The following is a 21,758-nucleotide window of genomic DNA, read 5'->3' on the forward strand; positions in this document are numbered from 1 at the left end:
TAGTTCAGGTCTGTTACAAACAAACCTCACCAGATCGCCTATAGTCTGAAAATTCACATTAACCCAGGAAATGTATTCCTTTGCCTTATTTCAAACAGAATTTGAAGAAGGTTATAAGCATACTTACAATATAACAGGAAAAGTATATGTACAGATAAGTAAATTTAGCCTAAAGGAAAGAAAGGGTAGAACAATAAAATGAAGCTAACAGAAAAATCACCTTGGAAATGTGTGTATTAATAAAAATATTCAGAACTTGAAATTAATTCTAATTTATGAGGTAAAAAAGAAGCTTTGCCACTCACCAATTTTAACCTCTGTAAAGGTATTCTGCCTACATCTATCTGTGTCCTTTCTGGGACATTAGTGAATCGAACTTCTGGGACCGCGACGGCACACATGACGTGGGCCCACCTACAGAAAAGGAGACATTAAACATAAACACAAGTTCCCTAAGCTTACATACCTCATACTTCAACCAGGCAATGCAATTCTCACAGAGGGGAAACACACAGATAAGAAAGAAAGCCAAGAGCCTGAATCCATCACAAACAGACTACTCCTTGAATTTTAAATCTATTAGACAATACCTGGATGGATTCAGAAGTATACCTGCCCACTACTGTGACTTGAAAAACTAGGTAAAGACCAAAGATTCAATCCTATCAATATATGTATGGTTTTCTATGCATGACCTGCAAAATACTGAAATGTAGGTTTGCTGTTTCATTTGATACTGCAATACAGGTGTTTAATATATTTTAGCTAATTAATATATGGCAAAAGATTAATTCAAGTAATAAAAGTTATGAACTGGGTATAGTACATAATCTTTTTACATAATACAAAAGCCATAAAGCAAACCAAAATAAACCACAAGTTTTCTAAAAGAACTAATACTAAATATTTAATTAAACTGTCTCTCATTGCAACCCCACTATAATCAAAGGAACCTATTAGAGACAAGAAGAAATGAAATTAGCTTGTTCCCTTGTTTCCTACTTAAAATATAGCATCTCCTTTCAAATTCTGAATTACTCCAGAAAATGATAACATCCCCAATAACACCATTAAGTTTTTCATCAATATTATGTCCCACACAAAAAGCCTCTTGAGCTTTAAAAAGTTCTTGAAAGAATTATCAATTCATCAACCTATTTGTAAATCAAACCATATTTATTTCACTCAAACAACACAAGATTCCATGCTGCCTTTAAAAACCACAGGAGGAGAAGACAAGTTCAACCCCATCAGGGTACACTCTTCCATGTCAAGATAAATACTATAGTTCCACAGCAAACACTATTTCTTTTTGTCCTAGCCCAAGAGTAGGAAAAGAAGTTCTTATCATCTCTGTCTTTACACAGGAGACACCTAAATCATCTCACAGTGTGTATGACTTGTACAACATCCTAGAACTAGTCATTACTTTTTAGCAAAGTGCCTATCACATTAACTGTGAGAGATGAAGATCCCAAATTAAGCAAAAATAGTTTCATAGACCCATCTTTATTCTTTTTGCTCATATTTATAAGCAATCAGAAACACGTGCACATGCACACAATTATGCAAACTCCATCATTACATTACACCCAGGTCCCCAAGTCCAGTGCCAGTGGGACCTTGCAGGACGTAAACAGTGTACAGGTTAAATAAATCATGGGAACTTGGGGAATGCATGCCCATTTAGACTAGGTTCTCATCCCAACTTGTTATGGTCATATAGAGAGGCACAATCATTTTTTCAAGTAAAGACAAAAACCTATATTTTATTATAAAAGTCTCTCAACTTTTAAATTTTGGATCAAATGCATAAAATGTGTATCAGTCAACTAAAATATATCTTGGGGCTGAATCTGGCCCTCGAGTGCCAGCTTAAAACCTCTGCCTAAACCATGTCTACATATTTCTATTTCTAAAGAATTCTATAAATACTTTTCCCCATTTTAAATAGTAAATTCAGGTCATGAAAATAAAATTCACACAAAAATATATTTCAAGAATCGCCATAAAATCCAGATTACCTTTCGTTTATGTTCACATAAGACTCTTCATATTCTCCAACTGTCCCCTCTAAGTGTTAAAATCAATGTTTCTCTCTGTATTTCTATTGTAGTACATATACTTTCTTGTTAATTTGCTGGTGTTAAAAAGAAATGGTTTCACTTTAATGTTATGACTATGATTGATTTTATTTATGTGAAGATAACAGATTTCACTGTTTTCTGCCATACTGTTTTTATTGAACAAATAGGATTCATCATATTAAATGCTACGATTCCAACAGCACCTAGAATGATATGGGCTGCCTTCATTTAAAAGACTCTGTTACTACAAAGGGGTTATTCTTCATGGTGTTAAAGACAGAACAAAAACAAGAGTTGGAACACCTTTGTCAGCAGAGGTGAATGTGGTATCAGTAAAGGTCTCTGCACAGAGTCCCAACCTCAGATCTGGAAAGCACAAGCCTTGGAACAGTGTGTCCAATAATGACAGGTAAAGCAAACTGCCACCCAGAGGCTCAACCATTCCAGAGAGGAGAAGAAAACAATGAAGTTCAACACACGGAACGTATTACTTACTTATTGTCCTTAGTTTGCTTAAGAGCACCCCCTCTCAAATTGCAGAGACAGCACTCCTAGAGGAGAAAAAAAATGTCACACAATTATCAGACCTATATAATAAATTACTAGTTAACTAAATGTTCCCATAAATTCTCATTTTTTATTTTAAAATTAGAATCATTAGGAATTTTATTAAGGCCTATCTCTGAGCAGTTTGAAAAGGGAAAAGCAACAGAGAGGTGGGAAACTGAGGATATAACCCAAAATGTCCTCATATACATATCTAGAAGAAACCATCATTATGCTGGTACCATGTTCAGCTGCCACCTGTGCAGGAAAGCAGTGGCACAGAGAACTTAGTACCTGGAGAGGTACGAACTACAATTCTAGAAGAGACCATGACCGGTTCTCGTAATCTGTGAACCAGATGGCTAAAAAACAGAACTGGCACACTTCATTCCAAGATAAGGAGAAGCAGGAAGCACTTTGTAAAAGATGTGGCTAGAGGAGTGAAAAGGGCCTATTACAGAAACTGCAGTGTTGAAGAAGCATGAAAGAGATGCCTGTTAAAGGAAGCTGAGAATCAACTAGAGATCATAAAATTATCATTTTGGTCTTTTTGTGAGCAAATGGTATTGGAAAGATTGTTCTGATAAACCCAGGCTTCCTACCCCAGAAGACAGGGCCATAAAAATGTTTTCCTTTGCCCACATAAGTTTACATTTTTGACATTTTTATGTGTCTTAGATTGACATGGACATTTTCACTCCAAGATGACTCCCTTTACTATACATATACACTACAGTCATCATTTCTTATTATAATCTTAGGGAAAAATCCATGTGTAAGTAGGGCCAGAAAGCAATGCAATGCCTTTTGTTGACCTAGAACTTGTTATTAAATACTTAACTCTTTTTATTTTCAACTTCAAGCTTGTCCTCCCAACTTACTGCATTAATAGAGTTTTTAAAAATAGTTATAGGCTTTGGTAGATGAGCAAACAATGCAGTATGCAGATGTTTTATTGAGGTGTACAACTTGAAACCTGTATGGTTATATTAACCAATGTCACCCCAATAAATTCAATTAAAAATAGTTACAGGCTATTTTGTTCTTTTTTCTCTAATCTGTATGTATAAAATTTCTTTATCTGTTCTCCAAGGTGATCTGTAAGTAATTTTAACAGATCTGCCTAGCTTTAAAAGAACTCTAACATAACAACTATTAATAACGGAGTGTCAGACTCCATTGCTTTTATTTTTCTGAGGAGAACAATAACAAACAACTGAGGAGAATAACATATCTGTGTAACTCTTAATAGGCAGCAAAAAAGGGCAAACAACCGGAGACATTCAATGGTTTTATGTGTCTGGAACATCTCTGCACATCTATTTGAAATTTCCTAGGTGATTATCAATAGTTCTGAGTAACAAAAACTGCTCTGTGTACATACATTTGAATCCATAATAAACCCAGCTCAAGGAGATAATTCAACGGAAAATTTCTCTATTCACATCACAAAGCCTTTGAAAGAACTTGTTTTGATGCAGCCCACAATGAAAGAAATATTTCAAAATCCAAATATTAAAAAGGAGAATTGTAGTAATTCAAATTATTTAAAATATACAAATTATTCCATAATAATTTCATATACCATGACTAACTTTATTTTTTTGCCATTAATTTAAGATGCTTTCCACAGGTTGGGGGGGAGAATGAAAATTAAAACAAAACAGGTCAAAATAACATAAAAAGATAGTATCAAAGTGGGAATGCAGCAAAGGAGAGCTGTGGACTGCAAGAAGCTCAGACACTCAGAGAATTAGATGTCTGATTAATGAAACTAGTACTGAGGAGATGCCTAAAGGGACAAGTTAGCAGAGTTAAATACAGCAAAGCAGCATGGAAGCTGATTTAAGCACCTGATTAGGATCATTAGCAGGTACACATGTTGCAGAGCGCTACTATAACAGGAGGAAAAGTCCCCTAAAGTAGAATAACAGGTAGACTTAAGATTTTCAGTGGAGTTGAGGAGACTCCCACTTACTAGACTGTGAAACTCGCTCTTTCTGCAATCACCAGTGACCCCCATGTCACAAAATCTAACAGATCATTCCAAGTCCTTGGTTTGCCTGACATCTTAACAGCATTCAACATATTGATCATGTCTGAAACAGTTTTCCCCTGTGGTTTCTATGACCCATAGTTTTCCAACCCCTAACCAATCAGCAAAGGTAACAATTGGAATTCAAGCTCAGGTCTGCCTGACCACATGTCCAAGCTCTTTGTCCCCACCATCGTTTGCCTCCAGGTACAAGGCAAGGCACAGGATATCAAAGTAGAGCGCCAAAATCAATAAGAGACTATGCCTGCCCTAGGAAGCTCACAATTGAGAATGGGAGAAGACCTGTGAATATTTAACCGTACTGGACTAACCAATACCTGCTAACTTTGACAGATCTTTCATTTGCATGAAGGACCAAAATAGGAACCACACTTGTAAATTTCACTTCTATAAAATTATGCCTTCCTTTGTTCTCTTTGGAGCATAGGTTGCTACTTGAATCTGTCCCTCCCCAGTTGGAACCTTTTTGGTTCTTTATTACAGCCAGAACCTCTTCTTTGGTTAACACAAGGAACAAAATATGGATCTGTCACTAATAATGCTCTTGAGGTGCAAAAAATAAGATGCAGAACTGGGGAGAAAAGAAAACTCCCCAGGAACCCAAAATCTGGCAGCTAGGCTCTAAAGCAAGGAGAGGTCTTCCACGACTCGAAAAGCCGCCAACTCAGCCGTGCAAAGCAGATAGGCGCTGGAATCTCCACAGTGCTCAGAGAACAGACACTGCTAAACGCAAGGCCCTGATACCACCCTCAAAACATCTGAAACCAGAGTAGACAAAATCAAACTAAACCTGCAACAAAGCTCAGACTCCAATCAAATACAAATCAGAATGACTTCACTCTTACTCTAGATCAGGGGTCCTCAAACTTTTTAAACAGGGGGCCAGTTCACTGTCCTTCAGACCGTTGGAGGGCCGGACTATAGTTTTAAAAAAAACTATGAACAAATTCCTATGCACACTGCACATATCTTATTTTGAAGTAAAAAAACAAAACAGGAACAAATACAATATTTGTATTTGCATGTGGCCCATGGGGCGTAGTTTGAGGACCCCTGCTCTAGATCATAGATGAAGAAGCAGGCCTTTACTAGAAATAGTAATATTGATTTCATTTGCTATAGACAAAATGTCCAGCACACAATAAAGGGGCCTCACAGAAGGTGCCAGAAGGTCAGAGCATCATGCTCAAGGCTTTGCAAGAGGCTACAGCACCTAAGCCACAAAGGTCCTCCAGCAGTGACCTCTGTGCCAGCCCCAGTCCTGTGCCAGCCCCCGGTCCACATACCCAGCACACCCAGACTTGGGGGTGGCAGAGAAAGACAGAAAGAGACTGAGTTTTGTGGCTCTAGGGTGAAGGAGGGGGCAAGGAACAGAGAGAGAGCGCTAGAGAGGAGAAGAGAGACATTGATGTGAGAGAGACACAACAATTGGTTGCCTCCCTCACATGCTGTGAAAGGTCAATTGACAAAAAAGTAGCAGTAGTTTTCTGTAGAAAATGAGATTTGAGATTTGACAAAGGAGGCAAGAGCATACAATGGAGTCAAGACAATCTCTTTAATAAATGGTGTTGGGGAAACTGGATAGATACATGCAAAAAAATGAAACTAGACCACCAACTTATACCATACACAAAAATAAACTCAAAATGGATAAAGGACTTAAATTTAAGACGGGAAACCATAAAAATCTTAGAAGAAGCCATAGGCAGCAAAATAGCAGACATTTGTTGTAGCAATATCTTTACCGAAACAGCTCCTAGGGCAATGGAAACTAAGGAGAAAATACACAAATGGGATTACATCAAAATAAAAAGCTTCTGCACAGCAAAAGAAACCACCAAAAAAAAAACCAAGAAAGCCCACTTCATGGGAAAACATATTTGCCAATGTTATCTCCAATAAGGGTTTATTCTCCAAAATTTACAGGGAACTCATACAACTTAACAAAAGGAAGACAAACAATCCAACCAAATTATGGGCAAAAGACCTAAACAGACACTTTTCGAAAGAGAACATACAGAAGGCCAAGAGACATATGAAAAAATGCTCAAAGTCACTAATCATCCGAGAGATGCAAATCAAAACAACAATGAGGTACCACCTCACATCTGTCAGAATGGCTATCATCAACAAATCAATAAACAAGTGCTGGAGAGGATGCGGAGAAAAAGGAACCCTCTTCAACTGCTTGTGGGAATGCAGACTGGTGCAACCACTGTGGAAAACAGTATGGCGTTTCCTCAAAAAATTAAAAATGGAAATACCATTTGACCCAGTAATCCCACTTCTAGGAATATATCCCAAGAAAACAGAAACACCAATCAGAAAGGACATATGAACCTCTATGTTCATAGCAACACAATTAACAATAGCTAAAATATGGAAACAGCCTAAGTGCCCATCAGCAGATGAGTGGATTAGAAAACTGGTACATCTACACAATGGAATACTACACTGCTGTAAAAAATAAGGAATTCTAACCATTTGTAACAGCATGGATGGAATGGAGAGCATTAAGCTAAGTGAAATAAACCAGTTAGAGAAAGATAAATATCACATGATCTCACTCATTTGTGGAATATAATGAACAACATAAACTGATGAACAAAAATTCAGAGACAAAGAAGCATCAGACTGTCAAACTTTAGCAGGAAGGCAGGGGAGGGTTGAGGGGAAGGGTAAGAGATCAACCAAAGGACTTGTATGCATGCATATGAGCATAACTAATGAACACAGACGCTGGGGGGGGGGGGGAGGGCGGTGAGGGCATCTGCCATGGGAAGGGGGAGGCTGGGAAGAGATCAATGGGGGGAAAGGGAGACATATGTACTACTATTTGTAATACTTTAACCAATAATATAAATAATAATAATAATAAAAAGAAAATGAGATTTGAGAATCTGACAGTGTTGGATATAGGAGACTCCTCTAACAATATACAGACATATGAAGAAATTAAACCTTTTTCTATTAAATAATTTAATTTAATATAACTGTGGAGGTTTATCCTATTTTTCCTTTTTTCACTTAAATTTAAATTTTAAATAGGACACCTATGATTTCTTCCAGAGTTTTTCAGTGTACTAAAACTTCTCTCCAATCTAACCTATGGAGATACCAAAACTGTGCAGCCTTACGGAAGAAAATAAGTAAAATTACACAGCCAGAGTTCACTGTCATCTTGTTTTATCTTACGTGTAATGAGCATGCTTTTCCAGGAACAATAACACCCAATATAAAATGACTCTCTATTATAAAAATTTAAATATACTGCTAGTCAACCAATGTTTCCTAAAACAAAAAAAGACAAAATACTGAAATGCCATTTACGACATGATTACTCTATAAGGCTGCTGCTAATCCTGACTTTCAAGTGCAGCATTAAAAGTTCCATTCTATTGGGTCCCCCACCCACTACCCCTGGGCAGCTGAAAGCTGAATGAAAAAATATAAATTCAGATGATATATTCTGAACATTGTACCTTTCCCACTTATGGCCCTTTCCCTCACCTAATACTAGGCACAAAATCACCTTTTAGCAATATCAAGTATTTTAAAAACTTTGGTTTCATAAAAAATCACCCCTGAGATGAACAGCTAGTACACCAATTTACAGCATGGAATGATTTCGTTATGGCTCAGTTATTAAACCATGAAAAAGAGTGTTTATAATAAAAATGCTGACACAACATTAACAATGTGAGAAGGACATTGTTATGATGCAGCTATCACAGTTGTTCATTATTTGTAGTAGAAGGAATTCATGTTCCAATGCCTCTTCTATAAAACATCAGTTAAAGAAATGCCAATACCAACATTCTCAAGTTGCCTCGTAAGAGGCTCTCATTTTAGCTGACATATCCGTAAGTGCCACTAAAGCCAATTTTCAGAGCTATAGAAAAATTATGAGACTGAAGTACCTCCCCACACTCTTATTTATCTGACACGTTCATAACAGAAATGCAAAACCGTAAAATAAGGCTGTCTGAGCTGGGAAAATAAAAAGTAATTAATCACATTAACAGAAAGCTAGCTTACAAAGTGCTGATCAACAAAACATGGAAGAACCATTTCTGAAGATGTGGCTCATTTATCAGGGTTGGCGAGAGGTCAGGATCTCACATTTGGACAGGGCTGGCATGAATTCTGAGTGACTGGGAAAGTGAATGACAGGTTTCATGCATCTTCTGAATGGAAATTCAACAGGCTCCAATGAATTTTATACTAGCAAGTGAGTTCTGCCATTTAGAACCCACATCTAACTTGTATTAAAAACTAAAACCACCTAGCTTGTGTTGCCCAGTGGTTAAGCATTGACCCATGAACCATGAGGTCACCAGTTCAATAACCCATCAGGGCACATCCCTGGGTTGTGGGCTCAATCCCCAGGGGGAGCATGCAGGAGACAGGTGATTGATGTTTCTCTCTCATTGATGTTTCTATCTCTTTATCTCCCTCCCTTCCTCTCTCTCTAAAATCAATAAAAACGTATTTTTTAAAAAATGAAAACATACCTTCAACAAATATTGATTAATCACCATGTTCTACACACTGGACAACAGCAGTGAATGACAAAAACCCTGTCCTCAGTGAACTTATGTTCTGGTTGGGACAGCAGCAAACTAAATCAGATTATTTAGATGATAGAGGATGTTAAGTACTATGGGAATGGGCCATGGAATTACGTAGAGAAAGATGATGCCAGCAGATCCTGCTAGTCATAAAGTAAGTGGGAGCCTTAGCTGATTTGGCTCAGTGGATAAAGCATCAGTCAGGGACCAAAGGGTCCCAGATTCAATTTGTCAAAGGGCACATACCTTGGTTGCAGGCTCCTCCCTGGCCCAGGCCCTGGTCGAGCCAAGTGCAAGAAGAGGCAACCAATCGATGTGTTTCTCTCTCATCGATGTTTCTCTCAGTCTTTCCCTCTCTCTAAAAGATCAAAGGAAAAATATCCTCAGGTGAAGATTAACAAAACAAAAAGAAAAAAAAAGAAAGTGGGAGAATATCTGATAAGGCTTCATAGGTCATGAAAAAAAGGTGATAACTTTACCATGAGAGAAATGGAAAGCCATGGTAAAGCTTGAGCACAGCAAGAAGATGATCTGACTTATAGGTTAACTAGAGGCCAGGTGCACAAAATTCTGCAAGGGTGGGGTACTTAGGCCTGGCTGGTAAGGGCTGATTGGGGCCTTCTGGCTGCCAGCTGCCAGCCAGGACCTTCCTGCCGGCTGCCGGCCGGGGACTTCCTGGACTGGGGGAGGGACCATGGGAGTTTGGCCAGCCACGGGGAGGGACCAGGGGAGGTTGGCCGGCCCCGGAAGGTTGGCTATGGGAGCGCACTGACCACCAGGGGGCAGCTTCTATGTTGAGCACCTGCCCCCGGTGGTCAGTGTGTGTCATAGCGACCAGTCAGTCTGGTTGCTCTGATTCTTCTGGCATTCTGGTTGCTTAGGCTTTCATATATATATCATATAGCTCATTCCAACTGCTGTGTTGATAGCAGAGGATAGAGATTCAAGGGTACATGTGAGAAGAGAAGTTAGCAGGTTACTGTGTTAATCCAAGAACGAGGTAATGAGTAGATTGGTCTGGGTAATATAAGCATAGGTAATTAAGAAGTGGCCAGCAGTAGATGAGTGGATAAAAAAGTTGTGGTACACAAAAGACAAGTGTTGGTGAAAATGTGGAGAAAAGGGAACCCTAGTACACTGCTGGTGGGAATGCAGATTGGTGCAGCCACTGTGGAAAACAGTATGGAGTTTCCTCAAAAATTTAATAAAAATGGAACTCCCATTTGACCCAGTTGATCCCACTTCTAGGAATATATTCTAAGAAACCAGAAACACCAATCAGACAGAATATATGCAGCCCTATGTTCATAGCAATAGTGCAGTGAAGGCCTGAGGAGGGGGCAGGAACGGGTTGAAGGGAGTCACGGGGGAGGAGGAGGGGACATCTGTACCACTTTCAACAATAAAGATAAATTAAAAAGAAAAGGTATCCAGGATTCTAGATCATTTAAAAGCAGACAAGACAGGTCAGACAGACATGGGGTATGAGAAAAAGAAAAGCATATTTGACTCTAAAGTTTTAGGCCTTAGCAGCTGGAAGGTCTGGAAATTAGGAAGCCCACAGGAGAAGATCTGGAATTCAGTTTGAAACACAGTGAATTTGAGCTACTCACTAGACATGCTGCTCAGGAAGTTGGCCACATGAATCTGCAGCTCAATGGAGAGGCTGAGTTGGACAGAGAAAGGTATCAATGACTATATGCTGTTAGTGTAGAGAAGAGGCCCACATTTTGAACTGTGGGGAGTGAACGCTTGTGACTGCACCCAAGTAACCAAAATAATCTTCCAATTGGAATACTATCTGCCACCATAATTCCCCTTTTTGTGCAACAGGACAGACCCTCAAGTTCCAGGGATTAGAATGTGAACAGCTTGAGGAGGGTGGGTGTGCTTGCTACATTTTAACTACTTAAATATCATTAACCATTTGTATGAAAAGAAGATAACAGAATAGAAACCTACACTTTGTGTTTGTTTCAAATTACATTTTTTTCTTAGATTTGTCTTTCTAATGCCATTGCTTAGACCAGGGTTGGCAAAATGCGGCTCGCGACAAAATACCGACTTCTGCGCATGGGCCACAAAGTTTCAATCGCATTGTATGTGTGCACCCGCACGTGGTATTTTGTGGAAGAGCCACACTCAAGGGGCCAAAGAGCTGCATGTGGCGCACGAGCCGCGGTTTGCCGACCACTGGATAAAAATTAATTTGAGGTTTGCAGAGCACCTGTTTGGTAGCAAGCCAGACACATACTTGGTGGCAAGGAGAAGCACCTTTATAACTGAAGAGTGGTCAGAAGTAATCTACATGGGACTTACTGCATTTATATAATAGTATTTCCAGGATCCTGAGCAAAGTACTTCAAGTTGAACATCTTACTTTGTTAAAAATGTACAACATTCGGCTTTCAAATAAAAGCTCGGCTGGTTTATTCTTTCCTCCCAGCATGACCTTCGATAACAAATAGCAAAGTACATTATTTCTTCACCCTGCCACTGGGCCAATTTTTGCCATTCGTGAGAAACGCCTGCACTGCGTTTCTAAGGAGCTGTGCCTTATAGTCAGTGACCTCCGGGTGTGCACATCCTGGTGTAGAGTACAGTATGTTATGCTCCCCATAATGTCATCATTATTCTTCCTGACTTTACTTGTGCTCTCTGGTTGAAGCACTTAAGATTAATGAGGCATTTGTTCTCAATCAAGAAGCTATTTATGAATATAGTTCCACTTACAATAAGCTTTGTAGACTTTTCTTTCTTTCTCACCATTACCAAAAGGGCAAGGGGGTAGTGGGGAGGGATGATTTTTCTTGAGCAAAAGGGAGAAGAGAAAAAAATGATTTGTGACTTTATAGTCTGTGAGCAGTTTCCTAAGGGAAAGGCCTCCACATCACAGCTATGCTCTCAGGATAATTGACATCCCGTAAATGTGCTGTTCTGTTTGGTTAAAGTCAAATAGTTATTACTGCCCCGGCCTTTACGAGACAGGGTACACCTAATCAAAATTACGTGCCTCCTCAGGAGGCAAGAGGTAATTTTGAATCCAAATGCATTACCTCAAGTGGGAGCATGTGGTCCTGGCTACAGGCTTACAAGATACCTCAATGGTGTCATCAACCACATGGCTACAAATGGCCACTGCCACCTGTGACTGTCCAACCTTACAAAGAATAGATCCTTTCAGCCCGGCCAGCATGGTTCAGTGGTTGAGCATCAGCCTATGAACCAGGAGGTCACAGTTCGATTCCTAGTCTGGGCACATGCCCGGGTTGCAGGCTCGATTCCCAGTGTGGGGCGTGCAGGAGGCAACTGATCAATGATTCTCTCTCATCACTGATGTTTCTATTTCTCTCTCCCTCTCCCTTCCTCTTAGAAATCAAGATATATTTAAAAAAGAAATACTGAAATGTGATGCCCACTCTTTAGAATTGGTAAGTAAAAAGACAACTGGTCTGTGAGCATTGATTCCAGCCTTATATACATCCTCAGCTACTTGCCCAGGAGGACGATGACAAATCTAATATGACTTCACTTATTAATTGTCTGGGGTTAGATGAAATAATCCCCATGATGCCTTTGCTTCCAAAATTTAAATTATTGATGCCAATCAGAAGATGAGTGGATAAGAAAGCTGAGGTACATTTACATAATGGAATACTATACAGCTGTTAAAAAGAAGGATCTCTTACTCTTTGAGGCAACATGGAGGGACCTAGAGAGTATTATGCTAAGCAAAATAAGCCATTCAGATAAAGACAAGTTTCACATCATTTCCCTTATATGTGGAATCTAATGAACAAAATAAACTGACGAACAGAATAGATCCAGAGACATAGAAACATGCAACTGACTCATGAATCTCAGAGAGAAGGAGAGGCCAAGGGATGGAAAGAGATTAACCAAATAATTTATATGCATATATGCATAACCCATTGACACATACAATAATGTGGTAAAGGCCCAGGCGGGGGTGAGGGGAAGCGCAGGGGACAGGATGGAAGGGGGGCAATGGGGGAAAAAAGGGACATCTGTAATACTTTCAACAATAAAGATACCTTTTTAAAAAAAGAAGAAGTCAGGATTAGGATACTTTAAATGCAGTCATTCCAGCCACAAAATCCAAAGAATCATACTTGTGTTTAGCAAAAATTAATATTGCAACACATATTACCACACTAAATAAGGGTCTTAAAACCAAAAATATCAATATTATCAGTTACTTCTCTGTAGTGCTTAAACTCAATTCAACTATTTCTCAGGAGAAAAAATTTCAAAATAAAGCTTCATAGACAACGTACACTCAAAATTGATAAATCAAAACAAACAATTGGTTCACTGTGAGTCTGAATTATTTCCAGTTAGAAATAAGAAAATATGTGGGTCTAGATGATCATTGTAAAGTTCTATTCAAGAGTTCCATTTCCATTGCAAATTGAAATACTTACATGATATCAATATTAAATTACAAAAGGCTTACTGTATATTCTGAGGGTGTTGAGGGGTGAAGGTTAATAGAAAGATGTTTTAAATCAATTTCCTTCTTAAGACATGTTTAAGGAAAACAATACGATTAATCAGAAGCAGTCTTGGAATCAGGGCGAGTGGCCTAGCTCTGGCCCTGCTCTGCCATGCAGAGAACACTGGTACCTTGAATAAACATAGGACTGCTCGATGTGAGAGCACAGGTGCCAAGCAATAACCAAGGATCCAACAGAGAACTCTTCTCGGCCTGGTGACCTGGATTAGCACATCTCTAAATCTATACTTGAGGGTAAAGAAGAAGATATCCATGGTCAAACAGATTTTACAAGGCTTTGCTTTGGTGCCTACAATGGGAATAAGAGTCGAATGCATTTATTATAGGACTTCCTGGCTGATTTATAGATGCTCTATATTTACATAGTTTTTTGTTTATTTGTTTGTTTGAATTCTTATCTGGGGATAGTTTTTCCATTGAGTCATTTTCTAAGCAAGAGTAGAGGGGAGAGAGGAGGGAGGAGACAGAGAGAGAGAAACATCTATGTGAGAGAAACATAATGACTGGTTGCTTCCTGCATGCAACCAATCCAGGGATCAAGCCTACAACTGAGGTACATGCCCTTAACCAGGAACCAAACTATGAGCAAGTGCCAGTGCTCTAACCACTGAGACAAATCATCCAGGGCTACATAGTTTTTGTTAACATAATGATCACACTAAAGGAAATACCAACATGTTTTCTGAACCCACTAATGAAAAGACCTCTTAAGTTGAAGATATAACCTCTAACACAGTGGTTCTCAAACTTCTGGCCCTTTAAATACAGTTCCTCATGTTGTGACCCAACCATAAAATTATTTTCATTGCTACTTCATAACTGTAATGTCGCTACTGTTATGAATCGTAATGTAAATATCTGATATGTAGGATGGTCTTAGGCGACCCCTGTGAAAGGGTCGTTCCACTGCCAAAGGGGTCACAACCCACAGGTTGAGAACCGCTGCTCTAACATCAAATGTATCAGATTACTGGAACATTTTCACCCATTTCCCCCTCACTAGCCAAGGTGAATGCCAGCAAAAAAAGTATTCAAACAACATCCCCATAGACACCTTTAATTTAGTTACCATATGTCTATTTCAACAATGAGAGCTAAACATACATAATCATGACATAAATTTGCAAGGCATTTTCCTTATATTGTCCTTCAGGTTTTTAACTCTGGTTACAAGGATGTTTAATTCATTGTCATTATTCACTGAGGAGGAGAGCAATTGCTACTATTATCATCAACACCATCAAGCTGAGCATATGCTCTAAGATCGAGAGTGAGGGATATGGTGTTGAGACCTGACAGATTCTCCCTTTCAAGAATGTTCTTGTACCTCTTGAAAGAAACAATTTTATGAATAATTCGGGTAGCACATAATTAAATGGCAAAATGAGTGACATACTGGATTAATGAAATAGGACTCAATGCTAGGATATAAGCTAAAGTTTCAACAGGGTTTCCAGGAAAACAATTTCAATGAAGAGGGATTTGTTTTTGAAGATTCTGTCTCAAGGTCACAGCAAATGCCTGGAACAAGAGTAGAACTCAAAAAGAGTAGAACTCAAAGTATGCATATAAAAATAAATAAATGGGGAAGTCCACGGGCTAGTTGAAGAGTTATGTATGAGTATGGTTTCCCCAGAGAAGATCCCCACCTTGAATACTTATTTTCAAGAATTGCAGAATAGGACAATATTTTGGACCTGCTCTGACAAACTGGCAATCTCTGTGCGTTCCAGAGATAAGAAGTGATACCTAAAACTTTAATATTTCTACAATGACTATAAGCAACACATAGGATGACATAAAAGAGAAGACTAGAAATATAGTAAGTGTAGAATTGTACACAAAAGCATGTGTATAATCTTACCTTACCACTAGATTTAAATGTATCCACAGTGGAGGAAGTGAGAAGAGCTAAGAGATATTAACACAAGCTACTTACTGCTGTCCATGCATTTCTTTTGCACCGGACACATAACCATCCATCAGAGATTTCATGAGAAGGGATACCATAACAACCTATAAAATATTAATATGGATTAAAGAATTAGGTATTTTGCATTGTGACAATATTCCACATGTTAGTACTGATTAAATAGAAGACACTACCTACCCTACAGTTTTTTGATTCTTAGAACAAAACAAAGATACTTTTGGTTCTCATGGATTTCAGTTCCAGAAAATATGAGAGTGTGGGTATTAACAGTAACTAATGCTCACAATAGTTATTGTAGAGAATACTGATAATTCCTGAATGGGCAATAATAAAACTTCAAACTTTCTTGTCTACTCCTTTACTCATGCAAAACATATTTCAAAATAAGTTGCAATTCAGGAAACAAAGTTTGGAGAAGTTTTAAAATAAAACAAACTTTGACAATATTTGAAATTAATGTAATTTAAAATTAGATTTCAAATATTATGTTTAACTAGCTTTAATTTCAGTGATAGGGACAGAGGATACACAATTCATATTTAGTGATAAAGGGATGTGTTCAATTCCACTTGTCTATTCTGTACATGCTTGACTCAAAAGAACTATGTAAGAAGGTAACTGATGATGCCAACACAAACAGCAATTATGCAGAACCAACAAATGTGTTAATCTGACTTCTTGAAATAAGGTTTTCAAAGATTTAAATGAGTAATTTTTAATATCACATTTCTATAAAATTTGAGATAGGAAGAGAAAATAACAGAAGTGTAATTACCCAAAGAGAAAAGCCTATCATAGTTAAGCAAAATCATAAAATGTTTAGTTCAAGCACATGAAATATTATGGTTAAACTGCATGGCTAGTATATTCAGAAGTCAAGATTAAAATCCTAGCTTTTTTGTGAAATGATGCTTTGCCTCTGACATACATATAATAATGTAGGGTGAGTGTATGTGTGAATACATGTTATGAATTGATATAAATACAATAAGAAGGTTGCTATAGTTATATTTCAAGAAGATTATGTTCAAATATTGAGGGAAGCTAATAGTAGCTGATTAATAAATACATGACAGACAGTAAGACTATCTCAAACATAATGTAAGATTGGTATTACACTGGGGTAAATACAGTATATATTATATTATAAACCATTCATACTACACTAACAAAGAGAAACCCTGTGATTCGGTATTGTATAAAACTGGAGAAAAAAGAATGATTATACCTACTCATAGTTTCATTTTTTAAAATGTGAGGAAAAATGACCTAATATACCAATAGTTCAATGCCAAAGACCTGGCAGGTTACATAGGTGTAAGAAGTAAAGACTGTGAAGCACTAAAAAGCCAATGATTGATGAATGAGAGATTCATTTACTTGCATGAACCCGTACACAGCACTTTGCACAGGAAATCAGAAGGCTTGTTCCATCCTCTTCCAGGAAGGCATTAGGTGGCGAATATTCTATATTTTCTTCGCTATAAATAAAACACATCTCTGGAATGAGGGGCTTAGTCTTTCCTCCCGAAGCAACCGTGTCATCTAATTTTGTCTCCCATCTAGAATCATTTTCTTCATTGCTGCTCTCTGGCTGAAAAACACAGTATTTCCACGTGAGTGAAAAACATGGAAATGAACTCATTTGTTATGCCACTCAAATCTACTAACAGCTGTTCCATCCACTAACTTTCAGTTTCTGTTCTTCTTTTTGTTCTCCTTGACCCAACTACTAGCTTTTTCCTAATGCTCTGCCTCAGGCTCCCATCAGGTGCTAAGCTATAGGAACAAGAAGATATTCTGTGCATCTGCTTGTACAAGAAAGTACTGAGCTACTAAAACTATGTTCTTACATAAATAGTTCATGGAAAGCATCAGTTTTTCTGATGAATTTTTTTTCATTTCTTTATTTGCACTTGGTTAACAGAACTGGTTTCATTTATTGAAGAATCTTACCCAGTTACACCTAATAGGAGTGTTATAAAGACCTAAGCTTATGTCTGCGCAAAAGTATTGAGAGAGTTTTTGAAGGCTTCTGCTTCTCGACACAGTTTGAAAACATCAAGACAGAAAGATCTGGCAACTGACATTAAATAAAAAATATAATGTGCAAAACAAAATTGTCACCTCTTATCAAAATATATGGAAAAATGTTTACTGTTTATTTGAAATTCTAATAACTATCATTATCTCCACAGACCTGATATTAATTTCACTAAATCTTATAATTTCTGTGAGAATGTTTTAATTATTGGGGAAATATATAGGCAGATTACAATATAGAAATAAGAATCAATAAAAGGTTGTTTTTCCAAGAAAACAGAAATTTAATGACTTAAAAGGAAAACAAAAGTGTTTGTCACTCACCAGGGCCACATTAAAAGAGAGCAAGTAACCTACTTCCTATTTACAAAGGTCTGAAAATGTGAGATTTCACATATTTTCATGCTCTGAACATCTGAACAGAAAAGCACTTACTTTACATGGATCTTGAGGAGAATATTTCTGATTCAATTAGTGAAAATATAACCCGGAACACAATGATAACATCAATACACTTTATTGCACCTTAAAATAGATCATGTAGTTACATCATCCTTACTAGATTCCTAGAGATCATTTTGTCTGTGTTGGAGCTGGAGAATGTGGCCCTCGGGGAGCTAAATGCCATCAGTATAACGGATATGGAATGATATTGAATACATCATGCATAGCTGGCATCATGCACAGCTGGCTGATGAGTGTATGCTGGACAATTCAGTTTGAATTTAATCCTGTGGTGTCTTTTGCATGGGAAGATAAAGAGACACTTAAATGTGGTCCCAGAGCTAACATTTATATTATTGAGAGTGGTATTTTCAAACATAAAACAGAGACTCGATCTCTCTTGTTAAGCTTTAAGTTCTATGTTTCTTGGTGAAAGGGGTGGAAAGAAAGGTTGGCACTTCCCCCTGACTGAAATAAATCAAGGCCAATAAGTAAGCCAATCATTTATTCAGAAGTGGTAATTCACTGTCAGGGAAATGTCTCTCAAGTAGCACTTAGACATTCTGGTTGGGCTCTATGGCCATTAGCTACATAAATATGAATGTCTTCCTTTTCATGTTCATACTTACCTTAGAATGATTCACTGTGCTTTCACAGTCACAGAAAGAGTGCATCAGTGATAGGAACCTTGACAATGACCCCTCCAGCCTCATTACCTTGTAGTATGGCATGAGGAGAGCACAGATGGCACAGTGTGGTTCCATTCTGCCCATGGCTGCATTATACTCCTGCTCAGCCACAAAGTTTGGAGTCTTTGTCTGCCAAAGGTGGACCAGAGGCTTTGCCCAAGACTCCGTTTCTTCCACTTCCTCCTCAATTAATGGAACCTCAAGTAATTCTTAAGAGACAGGGCATGAAAACACAGTGAGTATGAGACCCAGGGTAAAACAACCCTGGTTATGAAAGAAGCAAACATTCCAAAGTGTCTGTGATATTAAAGTCAGACAGGAAACCTATTTTATCTTTCAAATAGATTCGGAGAGAAGAGTAACAAAAGTTTCCTTTTCATCCTCTTCATCTTCAAGGATTAGGTCAGATCTGATGGCCAGACAACCACCCTCCTTTAAACACCATCCCCTTCCCTGCCAGGAATAACTAACCTGTTCCCTCCTTTTGACTACACTACTTCCGTAATTCGACTGCTACCATAACACCTCCCACGGTAAAATAGTTTATATGTGTGAGACAATCTCCAGGCAGCACAGGCATCTGCTAACCCAATAGCTGGCTTACCAATATTTTTAGTTTCCTCACCTAACGTTGTGCATGGTTCTATATAAATTTATTAATTAGAGGACTTCATTTAATTAACTTTTGGGCTCAATAATTCATGACAAATAACATCTGCAGAGCATCTATCATATGCCAAGCAATATACTGTCATTACATGGATATAAAAGACAATTCCTATGTCAAAACTTATTTGTTCAGTATGATGTCCCCAGAGGGTCAAATTTCTTAAGTATGTGCATCTGTTAACATAAAAGGGACAGAAATGCACTCCATGAGAATACCATTTTAGGAAAATTTTCTACAAGGGAGAAAAATACAGAAAGACCTAACAGGTTAAGAGAAAAGAATTCTTCATGCCAATAGCAGAGGACAGTGTATCAGAGCAGGTGGCAGCAGCCACAGCTCTGCCCAGTATTTAGTGTCTCAAGCTGTGGCACACTGTAAAATTCCTCACCAGTAGCCGACACAGACTTAAGAATAAATATTGTGGACAATGCCCTCGACTCCCAAGCATGGATGTTCCTGTGAACTAATGTGCACCAGCCCTGGAAGTGTTGACTTACCTATTTTAGAAAAAATCAAAAGAGGTTTGCTCAGATGAAAAAACAAGAAGAGCTGAATGAGGCTGAAAATAACTCTAAAGAAGCTAACAAAAGCAAAAAGGAGCACATCTGCTTCCATGGTGGTGGTGGTGGTATTATTATTGTTAATTGGTTACCATGGAAAATGCTTAGTAATCAGGCAGGGGCCATGGTTTGAAAACACAACAAAAGGTAACAACCTTTGCCTATCTGAATTTGCAATGCGGTAATCTTACTCTAAACATAAACTGCTTCCACCTCAGTTTCCCTATAGTAAGTAATATTAGAATACTTACTACAAAAACTAAGATTTGAAAAATAAAAGATGGGAGTGAAAAGTTAACCAGGAATTTGAAATAATATTAAATCTTTAACCTATAGGCCAATATCTCCCACATATGTACTAAAAATGGATCTAACAAAAAAGAAATCCAAATCTGAGTAGCTGTTGCTACCACTGACATACAATAAATTATTTATATCATTTACTTTATTTAAAAGATTAAAACACAAGCTACAGATGACTCCCTTATTCCTTTAGTTGGTCATAAGTTAATGTGAAGAGTTGTCAAAATATTTTTAGGGATGGAAGAAATAGTATTTAATTCCTAAAAGCCTAGCAATAATGAAAAAGAAGTGGTGAAAAAGGACAATTCCTGACAATGGACACAGAGCAAGGGCTACAGCAAGACATGACCTACGATAGCCTATGCAAATTGAGCTTGTCCTCAAACCCTCTCAACACTGACCTGGTAGAGGACACGGGTCTATAGCTGTCCTCCAAAGATGAGGCTGTACTCTGGCCCAAGAGCATCTGTCTTCTGTTTGGATGCTCCCCAAGCCAGAGTATGCACTGAACACCATAAGTTTGTAATACCATACATTAAAAATAGCATGGCAGCAACAAGTACAGGGAACTGTCAGTCCAGAGACCTGAATTTAAATTTTAAACCCTTTCAGAAAATTGGACAGATAAATGCCCCCCAAAAAAGAAATGAAAGAAACTAGAACACCTTCTTATACTAAATACTAGAATAAACTCAAAATAGTCCAGCCAGTGTTGCTCAGTGGTTGAGCGTCAACCCAGCAATCAAAAGGTCATTGGTTCAATTCCTGGTCAGGGCATGTGCCTGGGTTGCAGGCTCAATCTCCAGTAGGGGGAATGCAGGAGGCAGCCAGTTGATGATGTTTCTTTCTAATTGATATTTCTCTCTATCCCTCCCCTTCCCTCTCTCTTTCTCTAAAAATCAATAAAAATACATTTTCTAAAAAGAGATTAAACTTAAAATGAATTAAAGACTTAAACATTATACCTAAAGCCATAAAACACCTAGAAGAAAACATTTTCCTTAGTACTATTTTTCTGATATATATATATCATCAGGCTTTTGCATCAAAACTATAAGACAATCTACTGAATGGAAGAAGATATTTGCCAATGATAGATCCAATAAGAGATTCCAAAATTTATGAAGAACTCAGACAGCTCAAAACAAAACAAAAAATGCAATTAAGAAATGGTCAGAGGACCTGAACAGACACTTCTCCAAAGAGGACATACAGATGGCAAATCCTATATGCCCAATATGCAAATCCTAAAAGCCCAATATGCAAATCAACCAAACCATGGAACAACCAGCAGAACGATTGGTCACTATGATGCACAC

At 38.0% G+C, this 21,758-nt stretch overlaps 1 protein-coding gene across 1 annotated transcript in view; it reads right to left on the minus strand.

Annotated features, from left to right (window-relative positions):
* KDM4C (lysine demethylase 4C) overlaps positions 1 to 21,758 on the minus strand; it is a 328,521-nt gene that overhangs the window by 109,628 nt on the left and 197,135 nt on the right. The window contains exons 13-17 of the mRNA XM_081103409.1: positions 18,934 to 19,115; positions 17,111 to 17,324; positions 15,737 to 15,813; positions 2,583 to 2,638; positions 306 to 414 (exon numbers count right to left, since the gene is read on the minus strand). Coding sequence (XP_080959535.1) covers positions 306 to 414; positions 2,583 to 2,638; positions 15,737 to 15,813; positions 17,111 to 17,324; positions 18,934 to 19,115 — 638 coding nt within the window. The remainder of the gene's footprint in view (positions 1 to 305; positions 415 to 2,582; positions 2,639 to 15,736; positions 15,814 to 17,110; positions 17,325 to 18,933; positions 19,116 to 21,758) is intronic.

The sequence above is a fragment of the Myotis nattereri genome, assembly GCF_964212035.1.
Source record: "Myotis nattereri genome assembly, chromosome: 12".
Lineage (NCBI taxonomy): Eukaryota > Metazoa > Chordata > Mammalia > Chiroptera > Vespertilionidae > Myotis > Myotis nattereri.